The 21,517-nt window shown below is 44.1% G+C and overlaps 2 protein-coding genes and 1 non-coding gene across 15 annotated transcripts in view; all 3 read right to left on the reverse strand.

Moving 5' to 3' along the window:
* The window catches only part of Dync2li1 (dynein cytoplasmic 2 light intermediate chain 1), a 32,949-nt gene extending 23,213 nt beyond the window's left edge, over positions 1–9,736 (reverse strand). The window contains 4 exon segments of one of the 2 annotated variants that reach the window (NM_001395083.1): positions 1,388–1,457; positions 3,392–3,426; positions 7,841–7,958; positions 9,628–9,736. In NM_001395083.1, coding sequence (NP_001382012.1) covers positions 1,388–1,457; positions 3,392–3,426; positions 7,841–7,958; positions 9,628–9,635 — 231 coding nt within the window. In that variant the 5' untranslated portion in view covers positions 9,636–9,736. 2 annotated transcript variants of the gene reach the window in all.
* Positions 9,737–11,447: 1,711 nt separating this feature from the next.
* Positions 11,448–11,552, reverse strand: LOC120093294 (U6 spliceosomal RNA). The gene has a single exon (XR_015623652.1). It is a non-coding gene; the product is annotated as a U6 spliceosomal RNA (small nuclear RNA).
* A 3,190-nt stretch (positions 11,553–14,742) lies between these two features.
* Plekhh2 (pleckstrin homology, MyTH4 and FERM domain containing H2) overlaps positions 14,743–21,517 on the reverse strand; it is a 110,969-nt gene continuing 104,194 nt past the window's right edge. For 11 of the 12 annotated variants that reach the window (XM_087553039.1, XM_087553042.1, XM_087553046.1 and 8 more), the window contains one exon: positions 14,743–17,390. In XM_087553039.1, coding sequence (XP_087409165.1) covers positions 17,205–17,390 — 186 coding nt within the window. In that variant the 3' untranslated portion in view covers positions 14,743–17,204. 12 annotated transcript variants of the gene reach the window in all.

Below are 21,517 nucleotides of genomic sequence, written 5' to 3' on the forward strand. Positions count from 1 at the left end.
TGCCCAGATCCCACCAGAGAAGCTTCTAGCAGCAGAGACCTACTGTGTCATGGTGGGTACCTCCTGGGCAATGTAGACAGTGAGAGACCTAGGCACTCAGCCCCAAGTGGCTCTCTATTAAACCTCTCAGGAAAGGCTCAGGGATCTATGTTGAAGAGGTGGAAGGATGGCTACGAGCCAGGAATAGTGGATGACCCCACGGAAACATCTTCCAGACACAAGAGGGCTGGCTGATGAACACATGAGCTCACAGGGACCATGATGGGATGTACCAGGACCGCACAAGTTCAAGCTAGAGAAAACCCCAGCACGGGGCAGGGAAGGGGCACCAGGTTCCTGACTGAGACACTGTTTGCAGTTGCTGGGAGAGGGAAGATGAGTTCTTAGAGCCAATGCAGTGCCACTGGGTAGGTACATCAGCCACACTCCCGGCAGGCCTCATGCTCCAGAGCGGAGTGGACAAATGCAGAATGACTCCATGTTTTCCTGTGTGCCTCTTGTTGTTAAGTTATGGGTTGGTGTCTTTTGTCTTCTTGTCTTGGTTTTGTTTGCTTCAGTCTCCCCCCCTCCCCTTTAAGAGAGAGAAAGAATATGAATCTGGGTGAGTGGAGAAGTAGGAAGGATCTGGGAGGGCTTGGAGAAAGGAAAGTATGTTCAAAATGTATCATATGACAAATTTAAAAATAATTTTAAAATTATAAGAATGGCAGCAGTAGGGGGTTAGGGATTTAGCTCAGTGGTAGAGCGCTTGCTTAGCAAGTACAAGGCCCTGGGTTCGGTCCCCAGCTCCGAAAAAAGGAAAAGAAAAAAAAAAAAGAATGGCAGCAGTAATAGTGTTATTTTTATTTGAAAAATAGAAAAAGGGCCATCTGTATTGTAAGTAGGCAAAGAACCCTATACCATCAAACTCCAAAGAACTCTCACTGCACGCTGGGCCTGTTGTCATGTGTCTATAACTTAACACAACTTGGCGATACTCATAAGGATTCCAAATTTGGGGCCATCTTGGGGTTCATAATGAGTTTCAGGCCAGTCTGAGATACACAGTGGAAAAAAAACCCAAAACTGAACTGAAGCCCCCAATCCCCCAAACCCCAAAGCAAAAGCACCACATATAATACAAGGAACTCACTATTAAACTGGCATAAGTAGGCCAAAGAACTGTACAAAAATTGCAAATAATTTTTTCAACACTTTAAGATAGAAAAGAGAATGCCAAAATGTGTCCACAGATTAGGTGGGTTTCCCGTCAGCTGAGCTGCGGATGAAGTTAAAGCCCGCATCTGTGCCGTGCGCCTCTGGCCTGCTTACTGCTGTACTGACACAGGCCGTCTCGGCACCCTGGCCTCCCGCCGAAGGCCTGAGACAGGACTCCAAGTGGACTCACTGTGTTATGCCCCTTGGTTTTCCTTCCGTACGTGTATTCCAGAGCTAAGGTCGGCTTTGCCGGCTCATCCCTGTACAAGAAGGGCAGACATTATTAGCATGGTGGTGCACTGGTTTCCATAGCTACAACTACCCATTTTCACTTCCTCTTAAGCACTTTATTAATCACATTAATACATTTATTAGTATGCTAATAATGCATACTAGCACTGAGGTAAAGCTATAATGGCGTTATTCCACAAGACATAAACACGCCCTTCAAATGCTGTCCTGGGGCTGTAGTGCAGGGGCAGCAGTGAATATCGCTGCCTGAATGGATGGGCGCTTTGCAGGGCCAGCGGAGAGGCAGTGAGCTGACAGCACCAAGGGCCATGCTCTCTGTCCCCAGCTCTCTGGGGACACCATGTGGGAAATTTCTATGTCGTCCTTTATTTCAAATCTCAGTCAAAAAGGAGAGTTGAAAAAAAATATATGAACAAGGGCATAAAGCCAACAGACGATTTGGAAAAATATTTAAATGATTTAATAAATTACTTAAGCAAGTTTAAATTGTTTGGAAAGCAATTTGTGGTATATATTTGTTTTAAATGTTGTAAGAAATATATGAACTAAATCTTACTGGCATACCCTTTTAAGTGTGTAGTTTGCAGTGTGAGGCATCTTCGTTCATACTGCTGTGGAACTAATCCTTGCGACTTCACAACTCCATATGCATTGAACAATGTCCCATGCCCCCTCCTCCCAGCTTCTCCACTCTCCTTCTGCTTCTAACTGCTTCCCATACAGAAGCAATTGGACAGCTTTGTCTGTTGATAGGCCTAGTTCACATAGCACAGTATCCTCAAAGTTCACATACATTGTAGAATATGACAGAATTTATTTCCTTTTTTAATTAAAGATTTCCTTATTTTATGTAGATGAGTAGGGCCTGCATGCATGTATATGTGTGCACCATGTACATGTGTGTGTGCCAGGTGCATGTGTGTGCACCATGCATGCATGTGTGTGTACCATGAGCACATGTGTATACCATGAACATGTGTGTGTATCATAAGCATGCATGCATGTGCACCATGTATATCTGTGTGTATCATGTGCATGTGTGTGTACCATGTGCATGTGTGTGTAGCATGCATGCATGTGTGAGCACCATGTGCATGCCAGGCGCCTGTGGAGGTCAGAGGATCTGGATTCCTTGGAGTTACAGACAGTTGTGAGCTACCATGTAGATGTTGGGGAGCAACCCTGGGTTCTCTGCAAGAGAAGCAGGCTCTGTCCTGTGCTGGATTTCTTTCCTTTGAGGCTGAATAATATTATAATTAGTTCAAGCTAGGAGAACAAAGACCACACATTTAAAACCTGTGACCTATATATTTCTATTTGTTGAGCATTTTGAACTTTATCTTGGCAGATACTCTTGGTATACACACAAAGCATTATTTAGTTATATTTCCTTAAAGATATAGCTCTTTTAGGAAGTAAGATGCTTCTTCTAAAATAAAACATCTAACATGGTTAAGCCACAATTTGACAAATTGTCCCGTTTTTGGGTACACTACAAGAGAGCTTAAATGAACAATTTCTACTACTGTCGCAGCTGGTGGCTCTTTATCTTAAACTAGTGTCACACTGGATGATTTAGTATAGGGAACACTCATTACAATCACTGCTCATCGATTAGGCAGAATAAAAAGACCTCACATACCAAAGCGGCCCCGCCCCAGAGAACGAGTGCCTTTGGAGGTTGTGTTGCTGTGGTGACATGTCTTCTGCAAGCAGGACAACCCAGCATTGCCCTGAATGCTTTTGGCCTTCTTATCTTTAAAGGTACTCTTAAAGGTTGTATTCGAGATCAGACTATCTTTAGAGTTGTAATTAAGATTGGGAATTGGATATATTGAGTCTCAAAATTATTCTTTATTCCACGTCTTTGGATGCCTAACTTGCTCTGTTGCGGCTGGACCAAACGTGAATGGGGTGTAAGAGAGGTTGACAGAACACTTACCTGTCAAGACACCGTAGAATAATCGTAGTCTTTCCCTAGAAATCAAGAAAGAAAGAACACTGTGTTAATGCCACCTACATGTAAAACTTTATTAGTGTTTGTAACTGTGGCCCAAAATAGCTTTTAAAATGATTTGAATGATAAATCACCTGGAAAGGAAAAACTAGAAACTTTCAGAATTGTGTCAAAGTTTGATACGGGGGAAGTGAGCTGTCAACTTTCTATCACAGAGTAACCACACCGCTCCTGTTATAATTATCAAGTCCAGAGATGACAAACATCCGCAAATCACAGCTCACGCTCGTGGTCACCTGACAGCTGTCTTAACCGTCTTTACTCAGCAATGCTAATTACTAGTTAGTCTGATGAGAGTGTTCTAAAATGTTTCCATCCTAATTGTTGAAGTGGAAAAAAAGACAAAAGCTCGCACACAAACACAGGATGTGCAGTAGGAACTCTGGAGGCTGACAGCTCAGACATCCTGCTAGAGCACTTGATTTCAATTCTAGAGGATGTGTTGGTTCCAACTTCCTTTTTAGGAGTCAAGAAATATAGGCTCTGGCCACTAACTGTGAAACAAAACCCACATCCTACCCAGAGACTGGTTCAGTGGAGAAAAAACAGTAAATGACCCCTTGGGAAGAAGCGGTGTGAGCAGAGCGGCAGGGGCAGCCCCACAGCAGAAAGTCCCTGGGCTCCAAGGAAAAGTTTGGAAAACTTGCAAAAGACGACAGAGACTCTCTCTCTCTCTCTCTCTCTCTCTCTCTCTCTCCCTCTCTCTTCTTTCCCCCTTCTTCTCCCCTCCCCTGCTCCTTCCTAAACAGGCTACATAATAAACCACTCTAGAGTATATGTGCAATACGGTGAGATCGAATACCTTTTCGTAATACTATAAAACACACATACACACTGAGTATGGTCAATGCTGAAACACTGGAAACCTCGATGTAGCAGACAAATTAAGACAAGTCACACAAGGACTATACAGCTATTATGTACAGTAATGTAGAACTACATTTACATGGTAAGGGGTCAATTTGGAAATGCCTCCTCCTGCTTCCTCCCACACACACACACACACACACACACACACACACACACACACACACACACACGCACACACGTGTCATGTCTACACACGCACAGGTGCATACACTGATGGACATAACCATGTTACACGTGTTTCTAATGGACAGGTTTGCAGTTTCCTCTCCCTGTGTCAGCTGCACGTCATGTCCAGAGTTTTATCTTGAATCCATTCCCCACATTGTAGATGCAAAACATTCTCCGGCCACTCCCATTCTCTAGGAAATCACCTCAGCCTCCCCAACCTTAGGAGAGGTCTTAAAAACCCGCTGACCCTGGGGTGTGTCCTCTACCAGGCTTTCAAAACCGTCAGCCCCCTCTGTTCTCAAGGCGGCAGCAGCAACTGTTCACTATGATGTGAGTGGCACACACTCTAGAGGAACTCGGCCAACCCCCTTGGTGCCTGCATCCCCTCAAGTGCGTGATGCTCACCAGATGCCTCACCTTCCTCTCCACCATGAAGACCACACTCGAGCTCGCTCCCTCTCTGATCCACTCCTGTTCTGGATGCTCAGGACCCGCCCTGACCCCTTCGTCTGAATCAATGATTTTCATTATTTCTTGTCCCTCAAGCATTCGCCCTCGCTCTCTCTAAGGTGCTGACATGGTTCGGATGATATGTTTCCCCTGGCCTCAGGTATTGGGGGCCTGATTGCCAACTGGCAGAGTTTGGGTCAATGACTGACACTGGATGGATGACTCCCCTGGTGGGGTCATCACACGATGGCTTTCTTAGGAGGCTGTGAAAAGGAGGCGGAGCGCCTGACTGGAGAAGTAGATCCGGGCATGCCCCTTTGTCCCCTTCTGTATTTCCTTCTTTCTAGCTCCTGGTGCCATGACGTGAACTTCTCTGTTCCACTGTGCCCTCCCCACCATGATGACTGAACTCTCTGAAACATGAGCCCAACTGTCAGGGAGTTGATGACAGTAGGAAACAGAAACGATCATGGAGGCTTCCAAGGTCTCTCGGCCTCAATGGCTGAGTCTCGTTCTTGGTCTTCCCCATTTCACTGTCTCTGTCTTTTTTTTTTTTTTCCACTATCTGTTTTTCTTTTCTTTTTTCTTTTTCTTTTTTTCCAGAGCTGGGGACCAAACCCAGGGCCTTGTGCTTGCTAGGCAAGCGCTCTACCACTGAGCTAAATCCCCAACCCTACTGTCTCTGTTTCCATGTGTGGTGTATAAACACTACCACCAAGTCCCTCACAGGAGAGACTGTGCCCTTCACTCCTGCACAGCTGGTGCAGAAGGCGTTCAGCAGAGACTTGCTGCTGAATGAGGGTGTGGCTGGAAGGAGAACAAGGAGCCACACAAGGCCGAAAGGCATTCTCATCTGCTACTTTGAGAAAGGGTGATCACTGTTAGTAGAACAAGAGAAGCATTTACTTCTTCTCTTTAGCTTTCAAAACAAACTAGTCAGATGTTTATCTATTCACAAAATACCCCCAGAGCCAGGTGTTTATTCACAGAACGCTATCTGTGAAACTTCTGGCCCCTGGAGGTGTTCCTAAGACTTCAAAAGAAAAATCTCACTTAAATTTACATTAGGGAAAAAGAACAAAAACTGGTTTACATAGGTCACTTATTGCTACCACCTGCAGAGAGTGGAAGATGTCAGGGTGTGGGCACTCAGTGTGGGAGTGGTGTTAGCAGAGCCCTTCCTGATAGTCTTTATTCAGAAGGTCTTATGTGACACGGTTTATCTGGATCACGGACTAGTACTGGTTAATCTATATGTATCTGTCCTAACAGGAAACTCTTCAAGTATTAAAGCCACTGGTGTGGTAATTCCAGCTCCTGGGAAGTGAAAGCATGGTCAAGGCTAGCCTAGGCTACATGTAGTGGAGACAGTCTCCAAACAAAACAAAACATTCTTTAAATTAAAAATATTAAAAAGAAAGAAAACCTGATGCTACACAGGCTCTAGTATCTGGAAGCTTGAAAGCCTGCTCACAACAGCAAATCCATGAGATACTCATATAGCATGTTGGGTTAAAAACTATAAAGATAAGTAATTCCCATAAGAATTTTACTTATGTGTCTGTGTGTTCTGATGTATGTGTTTATGTGTGCATGTTCAGATTTAAATTAAAAACTGCAGTGAGTGAGCCAATAAGAAAACATTCAGAAAGAACAGAAATAAAAAATAAAATGAAAATACAATGATTAAACATTTACTATCATAAATTGTTTATCTTTTACATACTAATTAATGTATAACACATTAATACAACAGATCAAATTATATATAAAATTTGTATCCTGCTTATTTTAATTTACATTAGTTTCTTCCAAAACACATTTTTTTAATTTTTAATTTCATTTTTATTTGTTTATTTATGGTTTTTAGATGTATGTGGGTGTTGCGTGCATGTATATCTATACACATGCAAGCCTGTTGCCTGAGAAGAGCCCTTGGGACTGGAGTAGCAGCTAGTTAGTTAAAAGCTGCCATGTGGGTGATAGAACTCAGACCCAGCTCCTCCGGAAGAGCAGCCAATGCTTTTCAGCCATTTCTTCAGCCCCAACTTATTTCTTGTTATATGATCATCTATGCCAGTAAGTATAATGAATATAATAATGAAGATGAAAACTCCAAGTGGGGATATCTGGTGTTCTGCAGGCAATTCTGAGGAGGTGCTGAGAAAAGGGGTTCTCAGGCTGCCCTCACCGGTTCAGAACTTACTTTCTTCCTGTCAGTGCCCTCATGTGCAAGCATGAAGCTCAGAGAATGAATAGTAACTCTAACTCCAAAGAGAAACCACCCTGATGCTACACAGGCTCTAGTATCTGGAAGCTTGAAAGCCTTGATCCTTTGTAGATAATGTTGCTAGTAGCTTTTCCTGGAATGCAGGAATTCTATACACGGACATGACAGGCCTGCTCTTGTTGGGTGGCCACATCCCACATTTTCTGTACCCTTGGTTGACCTCACAGAGGATGGGGAGTACCACCTCATTTTCCGCACACCTTCCACAACGACTAAGTCTCTAATAATATCACTAACACAAGTCAATCATTCCTTCATAGAGATTCCTAAAAGCAAAATCACTGAGTCTGCATGGTGAACGCCATTAAGACACTGATTTACTGAGGTGCTGACTCGGAGACGTTGGAGAACCCTGGCCTTTGTATACAATCAAAGTAGAAGGCACAAATATGTTGAATTATGACATAAAAATAGTCGAAAATCTTCCAACATTTTGTTCATGGTTATAACCTTCCCCCAATCAATAATTAGCCCGTTCTAGTTTATGCTAAATCGAGGTGAACATTTGATTAAAGATATGTAAATTTTATCAATGTATCATGGTAAAACTTGTCCCTTGCTAAGCTGTGAAAACTGAAGAATATTAAAAGCATTACCCCATTTTTACTGCCAATGAAGAAAACAGATTTTTCTCCGATCTCCATTCCATCCCCGTCACTTCCATGGCATCTCCGTTTCTCTACCTCGGCCTTCGCGATTTCCCAGAGAGTTTCACTGCATAAGTAGGAAACACAAACGGCAGAGAAATGAAAGGAGTCCTTAGAAATGTTTATTTCCGGCAGAGAAATTTTACTTCAGTAAGATTGATAAAAATACTATTTCCTGAGTCAATAGCTAAGTAACTAAAGGATTCTTTTCTAACTCTCTTCACCTGGAAATGGTTCGTGACGAGTACTGACATTTATAAACTGAGTGCCCCAGCATCCATCCCTCTGCCGTGGTCAACACCCCAACTGGCAAGGATGCATTTGCTTCATCATTCCAGGACTCATGGCAAGCGGTGGGTTAAGGCAGCAGCAGCTTGTCTCAGCTAGTCACCCCAGGGGTCCAGCTGTCCCCAAGCTCTAGGGATTCTCCTGTCTTCACCCCTCCCTCTCCTCTCTGAGTTTACAGACATGTGCACCACACCCTACGTTTACCAACTCAGATCCTGGTGCTTGAACATCAAGCACTTTATGTACCGAGGCGTCTTCCAGTCCTAAGTACTTGCTGGGCAAGTTAACACACGCAAGCCTCTATGCTAATCCTCATACTCCAGTCTGTTTCTTTGTCTCTGAAATGTCAATTAAAAGAAAAAAGAATATCTGCTTTGGGGGCCATAGTGCTTGTTACGATGTCACTGTTCATCTAGTTTTTAAACTACAGAAGCCCCTTTAAACTAGAGAAGCTATTGGTGGTCTATAATTATTACCGGACTAGGACCCGAATCAGGGCTGGTGATAAAGTTAAAACAGTTACTGCCTAGGATGTTCAATTTCCAGAGCCCACAAACAAAACCAGAGTGCTTTAAAATTTCAAAACAGGAAAACAAAGTCAAAACCGAGATCCCCGATGAACTGAACTCTTTTATTTCATAGGTCAGGAATTCTGTGTCCATTGCTTGCTCTGTTTACACACCACTCCCCCAAATATGATTATCTGTCTCTCGAGTACCCCGTAGAAGGAACGGGTTCTTCAATCTGCCAAAAACAAACGAACGAAACCCTGGCGCCCATAGCTTAACTACAGTAACCGGTGCAAAGCTGACTCAGTTCCATTCTGAACTGCATAAACTCTACTGTAGCTCATCCCTCTGACCCAGAAAGGGGCGAAAGATCTATGCGGTTCCATGGTAGACCCTTGGCCCTCTCCCTGACATCTTGTAGACCATTCGGAGGTTCAGGTACTTTAAAGGGACCTTGTAGAGATGAAGAGTTCAAATGTATTCCACAAGCCATCAAGATCCCCAACTCTGCGCCTTCAAGGAGATGTTACCCTTTCCTCTGAAGTACAGAAGCCCTGCACCACCAGGCAGGGGCCCCTGGGGAAGAGGCTCTGTGGTCCGGTTCACCACTATGCATGCCCCAGCCAGCAACAGCATGTGGCTCTCATAACACTTCACTGCAATCAGCGAGTGGATGGAGTTGGAAGATCATTCCTAATAGCTTACTTTTCTAGTTTGTGACAAAATCCCTAAGCCCTAGGTCTGGGAGGTTCTGGGAGGTTTGGGGTAGCAGGTGAGATAGGGATGGGGGGTGATCACTGCGAGGCACTGCTGCCGTCCAGACCCACAGTCTCGCTCACAGCGACAGGGCTGGGTACCTCCGCTCCACCCTTTTGTGCCCCTTCCCTATCCTGGTGGGAAGGAGGGGAGGTTGTGGACCGCAGGCCGGTTCAGCAATACCTGGGCATGGTGACTGCGCCGCCCCAGATGTTCTGGGCTCCGCGTGGGGGACAACCCTGACCCAGGCCGGATGGGGCTGCAAGCTCCTAGTTGGGCCCAGAGAACGCAGGCTCCTTGGTTGCCATGGCAGCGACGTCAGGGCCGGGGTTGCGTGCGGAAGAGCAGCCTCATGGGAAGTGTAGTTCTCGACCTTCGGCTTACATCTCACTTTTCAGCTCCAACCCTTAGGATGCCAGAGGATATGGTGAACTTACTCGTGCATCTAGAATGAAAATGCTGGGGCTTGAAGGTTTTTTATTTTTTATTTATATAGAGTGCCGACGGTATGCCAAGGGCCTCTACTCTTTCATTTTTACCTTTTCTGCCATGATTTGGAAATAGAAGCTGAAACAATGTTGAGCTGTTACCTAATAAGTACTAGAAGAAAAAAAATTCAACCATTGGAATCAAAACAAGGTGTGCAAACTTTGTGTCCTTTACTTAGCATTTGGCGGTGTCGTGTTTTCTGAAGGAATGCATAATTTATTAAGTCAACGAAGCACGTGCCTCTCTTACATACTTAACATGCTTTATGCAGGGAGATTATACTTGTTTGAACTTTGTGGGCTCTTTATAGATAGCCACAAAATTATATAGACTATTTCTATATACAAGAAAGGCCTTGTGCAGAGTAAGATATGATATATGGACACTTTTAAAACAGATGTAGCTAGCTAATTGTAATCTTACCTCGGGGAAATCAAGCTGTTGGAGGAGAGGTACAAAGTTACCACAGCTGAAGCAGTTGGCCAAACATTCGTTGCAGGTTTGCTATTTGACCAAATAGACTACATTTCGGCCCCAAATCCCTGAATGTTTGAAGGAAACTCTCTCCAAGCCTTTGGGCTCAGTTTCTACAGTGCGATGTTTAAGAACATGGGGTTTGAAATAAGATGAGCTGAGATTCAATTCCCAGCATGCAGAAGATTGAACCCAAGGTCTCCTGCAAGCCAGGCAAGTGTTTTACACCATGAGTTACAACCTCAGCCCTGTTGGCAGATTTGAATGGAGAGACAGGAGGAATAAATTCCTGCAAATTAAGCAAAATGCTGGTAAAAGAGCATCCATTCAGATAAAGGCCTTGGGAACAAAATCTCCCCGACACTGTGGTGCCAGGAGGTACTGCTGTGCCACTAGGAGGGCCGACGTGAAAGTGTTCAGCAGAGGAAGGATGCTTTCAAAGAAGGCTGACACACTGCTTTGCCCTCTGTACTCCGACATCAGCCAGCTGGTGGCTTGTGAACTACTGTTGCTGTAATGACTTGAGATCCTGGGTTTAGCATCTGTTTCTGGGTTTACCGTGCTGTTTAGGAAGTTAGGTAGGTATTAATAACCATCGCGGTAACAACTTTGATGGCTAGTGGTTTTTCCTAAGTATGGCTTGCCAGGCACCACTAGTACTTGGAGACTGTACTTGGTTAACCAGGAGAGATGGTTGGAGGAGGGAGTCTGGAGGAGGGAAGATCTAGGGTAGTGCTTCTCGATCTGTGGGTTGTAAGCCCTGTGGAAGGACAAACGACCTCTTCACAGGAGTCACATATCAGATGTCCTGCATTCCAGATATTTACACCACGGCTCCTAACAGGAGCAAAGTCACAGTTATGAAGTAGCAGCGAAATAATTTCCTTCCACTACTTAATCACTTTACATCCCCATCCCAGCTGCCCTTCTCCTCCCAGCCCCCCATCCCCAGCATGTCCCTCTGTCCTTCTGAGCACAGGGAGGCCCCCTTGGGTACCAATGCATCCTGGTGCATAAAGTCACTGTAGGACTGGACATAGAAAAATAAGGAATGTTTCATGAAGTTCTGTGTCATCCCTGTGCAGGGGCCATGCTAATTCTGTCTGTATTGTTCAGATTTTAGAGTGGGCACTGCAGAAGCGAGCATGTGATGAGATAACTTTATGGTTGGGGGATCACCACAACATGAGGGGGTGTATTAAAGGGGACACAGAACAGGAAGGTTGAGAGCCACTGGTCAAGGGTGAGCTGTCTGGGCCTTGATCGCCTGCATTAACTCAAGGTGGATTCAGTGATCTGACTGGGCAGCTGATTTTGTACCGAGGTTTCATAGTTGGGCAAAGAAGTAACCTTCCCATACAGATGGAAATTGTCCTTAAGTGCAAGGCTGTATTCATTACTTTCTGTGAGGATAAAATATCAAGACCAGGTCAACTTATAGAAGAACTAGTTTATTTTGGCTTACAGGTCCGGAGGGTTGGAGTCCAGTGGGGGCGGGGCACGGGAATTAGCCGCAGGCAAAGGGACAGGAACAGAGAGCTAAGAGCTCACACGCCTTACCCCTAAAGCACAGGGCAGAGAGTGAACTGCAGGGGTCAGAGTCTTTAAACTCTCCAAACTGTTCCCGGAGGTAATCTTCCTTCACCAAGACGGCACCTATTAAACCTCTCCAAACAATGTACTTTGCCTATGGGGCACCAAGTACTCAAATGCCCGAGACTATGGAGGACCTCTCATTTAAAAATACCACAATAGCAAAGTGTACTGGTTAGATTTTTACCATCTTGATAGAAGCTAGGACCATCTGCTGGGAGGAAACCTTACTTGAAGGACAGTCTTCATTAGATCAACCCATAGGCAAGTCGGTGGCATTTGTCTTGATTAATGATTGATGTGAAAGGCCCCAGACTATAGGACGAGCTGTCCCTGGGCAGGTAGTCCTGAGTGGTTTAAGAAAGTAATGAGCAAGCACTCCTCCATGGCTTCTGCATCAGCTCCTGCTTCCAGGTTCCTGCTGTGCTTGACTTCCTGCCCTGACTTCCATCAGTGATTAAACGGTGATTGGATAGATAATCCAAATTAACCCTTTCCTCCCCGGGTTGTGTTTGCTCGTGGTCCTTGTCACAGTAATAGAGAGAAAATGGAACAAAAAGATTTGAGCCCGTTTCTGCGTCACGTCAGGAAGGCTCAAGGACTTTGAAGTTGGTGGTGACAAAGGAGCATGTTTTACACTGCCCACTCCAGTAAACCTAGGCGCGTGTGGGAACTGCTTGGAGAGTTATGCATGGTCTGGGAGGATAGAAAGTGCCTGGGGAACTGAGGTGGAAGTGCACACTGGGCAGGTAGACTGGAGTGCTGGGAAGGGTCTTAGAGTCTGGGTTCGCCTGTGCTGGTTGTAAGAAGCCACATAAGACTTTAAAACAGGCCGTGACTGGTCCTGTGCTTCAGTGACATAATTGTTTGCAGCTGTGTGGAGGATTGGGGGGGGGGAGGGGAACCTAGAAGGCCATATGGAGACTATTAACAACAGCAGACAGGAAAGTGACAGAGCTCTTATGTCTCCTTTGTTTTCAGTGTTATGTAAGCTTCTCGCAGGAAAAACTGGTATACTGATATACAGGAAACATGCGTGCGCACGCGCGCACACACACACACACACACACACACACACACACACACACACACACACACACACACACACACACACGGAGAACAGAGGTTGCAGGATCAGTGCTGGAATTCTCATCCAGTATGTTGAAAGTCTTGTGTTGAGTCCCTAGCACTTAGAAAGAGAAAGAACAAAGAAAAGAAAAGGTGAAATGAAAAAGTGGGTAAGAAGATTGGTGAAGTAAGTTTACCCAGAAGAAATAAGCGTTCGACATGTTGATACCGTATATCATCTAGTTATTTTTCTTGGAGTTAAGCCTGCGCTGTGGTTAAAGTCTGAATTTGAGGCGAGTATTTCCACTTAATCAGTTACAAACTCATGGCACGAGGACTTGCTGGCCGCATGCTCTTCTGCCGTGAGATTCTTCGCCATCATTTCTTTTGGCACCCATTCTATGTGGAGTTGACTCTGCCCAAGCATGAACTGTAAATTGGGCTAATCAGAGCCTTTCCCTGAGATTCTTCAAACTATGGTCGGAAAATGCAGCCATTCCCTTGCGGAGAAAATTACCACATGTTCTGCTAAATGTAGTTGAAGAGCACGAATCAGTCACATTGCTATGAACAGAAGTCCTGATCCAAGTTCCCTAGGGTCTTCCCAACGGCCCTCTGTGTCTTTCTCTTAGTCCTTTGTTTTCAGTTATTTGAGGCATCCTAGTATCTTTGTAATGGAATTGGTAAAAGCATGCTTTCTCATTGTTTTCTGAATTAGTTAAAGTCTAATTTTAGAAATTTACCCTAAACTATCTAATATAGTTGCTACAGCTTAGAGTTGGGCTTTGGAAAGCAGAAAAGTTAACTCCTCTCTCTTGGGGAGCAGATGAATGGGAATCCTGCTAGCCAGCTGCCAGCACAGAGGAAGAGAACCAGGTTCAGAGGGCACGTAAATTTGAGAGCACCCGGTGGCCCACGAGGGACCACTGGATAAGGTCAAGATTACCTTATGTAGAATAGGGGACATGGCTGATGACAGCCGCCCACTCCCTAGGAGCACCGTCACCACATTCAACTTAGGTAAATACATCTGGCAAACATTGCACAGTTTGGAGCAAGTGGCATCTCATCTCATGCCAACTTCAGGCCTTGTCCTATCAACTCCTGGTTGTGGAGCCCACCTTCTAACTTAAATGGCCTAAAACGCTTTGGTAAGATTTAAAAATACGGACGCAGTTCACGTCACCCTAAATATCTATGTGTGATCTCAGCTTCTGTGCTGACCAGGAGCCTAGAAGCATCTCCTCATGCTCCTTCCTGGGCCTCCCCACACTGGGCCCCACAGAACCAGCCTCCACTGCAAAGGTACAGGTAACGCTTGACAGTTAGTTCTTCATGGACATATTGCAGTTTGATTAACAGTCAAAGCTGAACTGTTCTAGGAACCTGCTCACCGTATTTTTCTCTATGGAAAAAGAGGTCAAACAATTGACTCAGAAACACATTTTGACTGTTAGGGAGCACGCATGCACGCACATGTGCTCACGCATGACACACACATGCACACACACACACACAGTGAAACATGTTAAATTAATTTTTTTCTTTTCATTTTTTCGGAGCTGGGGACCGAACCCAGGGCCTTGCGCTTCCTAGGCAAGCGCTCTACCACTGAGCTAAATCCCCAACTCCTAAATTAATTTTTAAGAACACAATCCACTAAAGTCACTTAAATGAAATAAGCTCTCTTAAGGGATTTATTATGAAATCACTGGAAAACATAAATCCATTTACCTCTCTCTTTACATAGTCTATATGTATCCAAATGCACACATATTAAAATTACAGATGGTCTAAGCACCTTCTTTTGAGGTGACTGAAGCAGAGCCACACTGAAGACAGAATGAAGGCACCAGGGGGCAGCGACTGCCTCTCCTTCCACAGTATGCCTCAGCTGACAACGAAACCATTAGGTATGTTTTATAGAATATTCAAAAGATAATGTTCAAAATGGGACTCGTAAAACACTCATTTACTGATAAATGATATAACTGAGAGGAAAGAAGAGGGTAGGTGAGAAATATTACAATTAAACACGAAACGCTAATCTCTTGTAACCAATCATAATAATATATTTGCATTTAAAAATGGCTATATAAGGAGTTTCCCAGGAGATCAATTTTTCACATCACTGGTTACATAAAACTGACTTCTTTTCATCAAAATATTTTATTCCTGCTCTACCAAAAACAAGTGCAAAGCCTAAGGTACCGTGGTTTAAGATGAGCACTCACTATTTTTAAACCTCAGGATATGGCAGGTGGGACTGCTTACCAGTTGGTGAAGGAGCTGTTGGCTGAGAATAAAGTTCTCACATGTAAGTCAGAGCTCTGTCCCAGCCTCTGGCTCACCCACTAATGATTATTAAGTGGCCTTATGGGCATTCAAAAATACTTTATCCCAGTCAAACACACTCTGAAGGTCACCCCAAATTGTTAATCACTTTAAAAATGAATCTGTTCATTTAGTGAGCGGTTGTGGTTCAGAGATGGAAGGGTGAACTGCCACTTGCAGGCCACTTCTATGGGGCTTGAAAAGCATTTTTGTCATTACCAAGACAGTACAGTACAGCTGGAGCAACATGTTTCCTGACTTTGCTCCCAAGGGCAGAGCATGTTTAAAAGGCTTAGTGTGGGAACGGGACACTGCCACAGCAAAGAGGAAGACACAGGGGTCTGCCAATTAATTCATTGGGCACCTAGCATTTTCTCAAATTGACTTAAAAAAATACAGCACACAAAGTGATAAATATATGTCTAAAAATAAATACAAGTATTCTACACATAAATATAAAGTTAGGTAGACTTGTGGTTAAACATTTTTAAAATAGAATTTTCATATCTTATCACAGTTTCATGTTATCAGGAATACTAATTACATCACCTTGACACAGCTTGAAATGTATTGGCCACTTACATTATGATTTAACTATGAAATGATCCCAGAGGTTCATGTGTCAAACACTTGGACCGCAGATGGAGTACTAGTTTGAAAGGTGGTAGAAATTTTTAGTTGGAACATAGAGGAACTGAGTCACCGGGGACATGCTTTTGAAGTTAGCATCTATCTCTCTCTCTCTGGTACCTTTCTTGCTTTCTGCTTCCTATCCACTATGAGTTGAAGAAACCTCTTATGCACATGGTCCTGACACCAAACTGCACAGGGCCAAGCCATTAGGGATAGACCTCTCTAAAACAGCAGAAACAATCATGTCTGGCTTAAGCAATTTTTGCCAAGTATTCTGCCACTGCAATGGGATAACTACAGCATCTCGAGACAACTTCAACTCCAAATGTACTTCCTTCGGCCGAAGTATTTTCTATTAGAATTTACTTTGGAATATATTTTTTTAAACTCGGATCAGAGAAGACTTGTGAAAACAAAGCTTTAAGGGTCATCTCTGTTCCCAAGGACACTATTTATAACAACGTAAGATCAAGCTGAGCTAGCATTAAACACATTTGAATGTGGGATGCCATTCCAGTGATCTCAGGCGATGCTAACAGGACTCACCACCTCATTTTAAATAAGACAGTCCAGTGATCCGCAGAGGTGGCAGGGCACATGCTTCCTAACCCCACTGAGGCGGCTCTGGTTAGCGGTCTGTCGTCTCATTAATGACGCATAGCCTCAGATGATTAATTGCACTTGCTGTAAGAATTTACCCCCTGCATTTGTTCCCACAGCTGATTCCTATGCTAAACCTCAGTCTTCCCCTAAAGGCCACTTCATTAGCTAAAGGCACATTTGATTACAGTACTTGCATTCTTTGGCAGTGAGCTTTTCCAGATAGTCAACTGGTTTACCAAATGAGAGTTTGGAATCTCCCTTTCCAAAGATTGCCAAGGTACTTAAAGGCAAAGTAGGAAGCCTTATTGCACAATGTCTGAAGGCCAAGAACGGAGATTGGGGGGAGGGGGAGCAAATTCTAACCTACTTTGTCTAAGACACAATGAGTGTGTTGACACATTTTTGTTTATTGTTATCTAAATATTAGGAGTCAGATAAGAGAGTAACCCATTACTGCTAAAGTCTGGAGTGCTGGTGTATGCACCATGTCGGTGGGGTGTAAACACTTATTTGCAGCGGATGCAGCCATGCAGTGGAGAAGGAGTGAAGGTTCAGGCTCAGGAGCTTCAGAGTAAGGTGGGGCCTTTGGTAGGTCTGTTGTTGGACAGAAGGGGCTGGCTGCCCATGGCCTTGGCTTGGGGCTCCTGAACCTTGGCTGAGAGCAGTGCCGGGGCAGACAGGTGGTGAAATGCTGCCTTCTGCTGATAGAAGTTGTTGATGTAACTGGCGATCAGAAGGGTAATTTCAAGAATCTAAAAGAAGAAAAAAAAAACACCATTAGGCTCCTGAGAACTTCTCTCCACTGTCCGTGGGTGATTCATTTGTATTCAGTCAGCCTAGCTCCATGCTCTTCTCAACCTGGGCGCAGCTTCTCAACCTGAGGGGCTTGACTCCTTTGGGGGGGATGTCACATGTCAGATATTCTGCATACCAGATACTTACATTATGGAATTATTACATTGCATTCATAATAGTAGCAAAATTACAGCTATGAAGTAGAAAGGAAATAATTTTGAGGCTGGAGGTCACCACAGCATGAGGAACTCTATTAAAGGGTTGCAGCACCAGGAAGGCTGAGAACCTCTGCTCTAGATCAAAGGTTTAGAGAGCCTGGTACCATGAAGCCACCATGACATTCTTCTGTTACTCCAGTTAGCAGTGAGCATGACTCTCAAAGTTCAGTCAAGCTCAGTGACAACGCTAGGAAACATGACGGTTGGCATTTAGAGAGTTAGAGCATTGTATCAATTCTATTGAAATGAATACGCTGAGGAGCCATGGTCTTTGGCACTCGGTGGTTAGCCGCTCTCACTTAAAGCACAGACCTAGTTAGCGAAGATAACTACTGTGAACAAAGACATGTCTCTGGCTTGAGAAGTGGCCCAGAGGGTAGAGGTACTGCTGCTGACCCTGGTGATTAGAGTCGGATCCCCAGGACCCACCCGGCTCCCCCTAGCTGTCCTTCCTCACTTGTGCTGTGGCATGCACATAGGCACACACAACATAAATAAATGTCATAACATATTTTTCAAGTTGAAAGTTCTAGGAATTGCTAACATTAAACTAAATGGAGAGAAACTTGAAGCAATCCCACTAAAATCAGGGACTAGACAAGGCTGCCCACTCTCTCCCTACTTATTCAATATAGTTCTTGAAGTTCTAGCCAGAGCAATCAGACAACAAAAGGAGATCAAAGGGATACAGATCGGAAAAGAAGAGGTCAAAATATCACTATTTGCAGATGACATGATAGTATATTTAAGTGATCCCAAAAGTTCCACCAGAGAACTACTAAAGCTGATAAACAACTTCAGCAAAGTGGCTGGGTATAAAATTAACTCAAATAAATCAGTTGCCTTCCTCTATACAAAAGAGAAACAAGCCGAGAAAGAAATTAGGGAAACGACACCCTTCATAATAGACCCAAATAATATAAAGTACCTCGGTGTGACTTTAACCAAGCAAGTAAAAGATATGTACAATAAGAACTTCAAGACACTGAGGAAAGAAATTGAAGAAGACCTCGGAAGATGGAAAGATCTCCCATGCTCATGGATTGGCAGGATTAATATAGTAAAAATGGCCATTTTACCAAAAGCAATCTACAGATTCAATGCAATCCCCATCAAAATACCAATCCATTTCTTCAAAGAGTTAGACAGAACAATTTGCAAATTCATCTGGAATAACAAAAAACCCAGGATAGCTAAAGCTATCCTCAACAATAAAAGGACTTCAGGGGGAATCACTATCCCTGAACTCAAGCAGTATTACAGAGCAATAGTGATAAAAACTGCATGGTATTGGTACAGAGACAGACAGATAGACCAATGGAATAGAATTGAAGACCCAGAAATGAACCCACACACCTATGGTCACTTGATTTTTGACAAAGGAGCCAAAACCATCCAATGGAAAAAAGATAGCATTTTCAGCAAATGGTGCTGGTTCAACTGGAGGGCAACATGTAGAAGAATGCAGATCGATCCATGCTTATCACCCTGTACAAAGCTTAAGTCCAAGTGGATCAAGGACCTCCACATCAAACCAGACACACTCAAACTAATAGAAGAAAAACTAGGGAAGCATCTGGAACACATGGGCACTGGAAAAAATTTCCTGAACAAAACACCAATGGCTTATGCTCTAAGATCAAGAATCGACAAATGGGATCTCATAAAACTGCAAAGCTTCTGTAAGGCAAAGGACACTGTGGTTAGGACAAAACGGCAACCAACAGATTGGGAAAAGATCTTTACCAATCCTACAACAGATAGAGGCCTTATATCCAAAATATACAAAGAACTCAAGAAGTTAGACCGCAGGGAAACAAATAACCCTATTAAAAAATGGGGTTCAGAGCTAAACAAAGAATTCACAGCTGAGGAATGCCGAATGGCTGAGAAACACCTAAAGAAATGTTCAACATCTTTAGTCATAAGGGAAATGCAAATCAAAACAACCCTGAGATTTCACCTCACACCAGTGCGATTGGCTAAGATCAAAAACTCAGGTGACAGCAGATGCTGGCGAGGATGTGGAGAAAGAGGAACACTCCTCCATTGTTGGTGGGGTTGCAGACTGGTAAAACCATTCTGGAAATCAGTCTGGAGGTTCCTCAGAAAATTGGACATTGAACTGCCTGAGGATCCAGCTATACCTCTCTTGGGCATATACCCAAAAGATGCCTCAACATATAAAAGAGACACGTGCTCCACTATGTTCATCGCAGCCTTATTTATAATAGCCAGAAAATGGAAAGAACCCAGATGCCCTTCAGCAGAGGAATGGATACAGAAAATGTGGTACATCTACACAATGGAATATTACTCAGCTATCAAAAACAACGAGTTTATGAAATTCGTAGGCAAATGGTTGGAACTGGAAAATATCATCCTGAGTGAGCTAACCCAATCACAGAAAGACATACATGGTATGCACTCATTGATAAGTGGCTATTAGCCCAAATGCTTGAATTACCCTAGATCCCTAGAACAAACGAAACTCAAGACGGATGATCAAAATGTGAATGCTTCACTCCTTCTTTAAATGAGGAAAAAGAATACCCTTGGCAGGGAAGGGAGAGGCAAAGATTAAAACAGAGACTGAAGGAACACCCATTCAGAGCCTGCCCCACATGTGGCCCATACATATACAGCCACCCAATTAGACAAGATGGATGAAGCAAAGAAGTGCAGACCGACAGGAGCCGGATGTAGATCGCTCCTGAGAGACACAGCCAGAATACAGCAAATACAGAGGCGAATGCCAGCAGCAAACCACTGAACTGAGAATAGGTCCCCCGTTGAAGGAATCAGAGAAAGAACTGGAAGAGCTTGAAGGGGCTCGAGACCCCAAAAGTACAACAATGCCAAGCAACCAGAGCTTCCAGAGACTAAGCCACTACCTAAAGACTATACATGGACTGACCCTGGACTCTGACCCCATAGGTAGCAATGAATATCCTAGTAAGAGCACCAGTGGAAGGGGAAGCCCTGGGTCCTGCTAAGACTGAACCCCCAGTGAACTAGTCTATGGGGGGAGGGCGGCAATGGGGGGAGGGTTGGGAGGGGAACACCCATAAGGAAGGGGAGGGGGGAGGGGGATGTTTGCCCGGAAACCGGGAAAGGGAATAACACTCGAAATGTATATAAGAAATACTCAAGTTAATAAAAAAAATAAAAAAAATAAAAAAAAGAAAGTTCTAGGAAAAGCAATTTATCTTTTTTTTCTAAAGTTAGATGTTTTTTCAGTACTAGAGCTTAAATCCCATTCCTCCCCCACTGAGCTCCCCCCTCAGAGCTGAATGACATTTGAGGGTGCAGCCTTTTAAAAAGCTGCTTTACTTAGAGACATTGAAACTACACTGTGTTACATATAACAAAGGAACAGGAGCATCTTAAGGAGACCACTCTGCCACATTGTGATGAGTTGGTAAAAGAATCCCAAGTAGATAAGTCACCTGACCTACTCCCCCCACATGCTTTTTTGAGACAGGGATCTTAAGTAACCTTGCTGCTGTGAACTCCACCCCTCCTGATCTCACTCCTGAACACTAGCAACCATTGAACCACTACCCCCTCACACACACACCCCCACACCCCATCCCAACCCCACCCCTTCACCAGGCATTGGCCCACTTGGAAAATTTCACTTAGTTATTTTGGGTTTGTCTTCTTTTGAAACAGGGTCTTTCTGCAGCCCTGGCTTTCCTAGAACTATGTACAGCAGGCTGGCTTCGAACTCACAGAGATGGCCTGCCTCTGCCTCCCGAGGACTGGAGTTAAAGGCAAGTGCCAACACGCCTGGCTTTCACTTAGTTCTTAAGCTAAAAGAAGCAGGTAGTATCAGGCCACATTAGAGAAAGAAAAGGGAACTT

This window comes from Rattus norvegicus, chromosome 6 (assembly GCF_021556685.1).
Source record: "Rattus norvegicus strain SHRSP/BbbUtx chromosome 6, alternate assembly SHRSP_T2T, whole genome shotgun sequence".
NCBI lineage: Eukaryota > Metazoa > Chordata > Mammalia > Rodentia > Muridae > Rattus > Rattus norvegicus.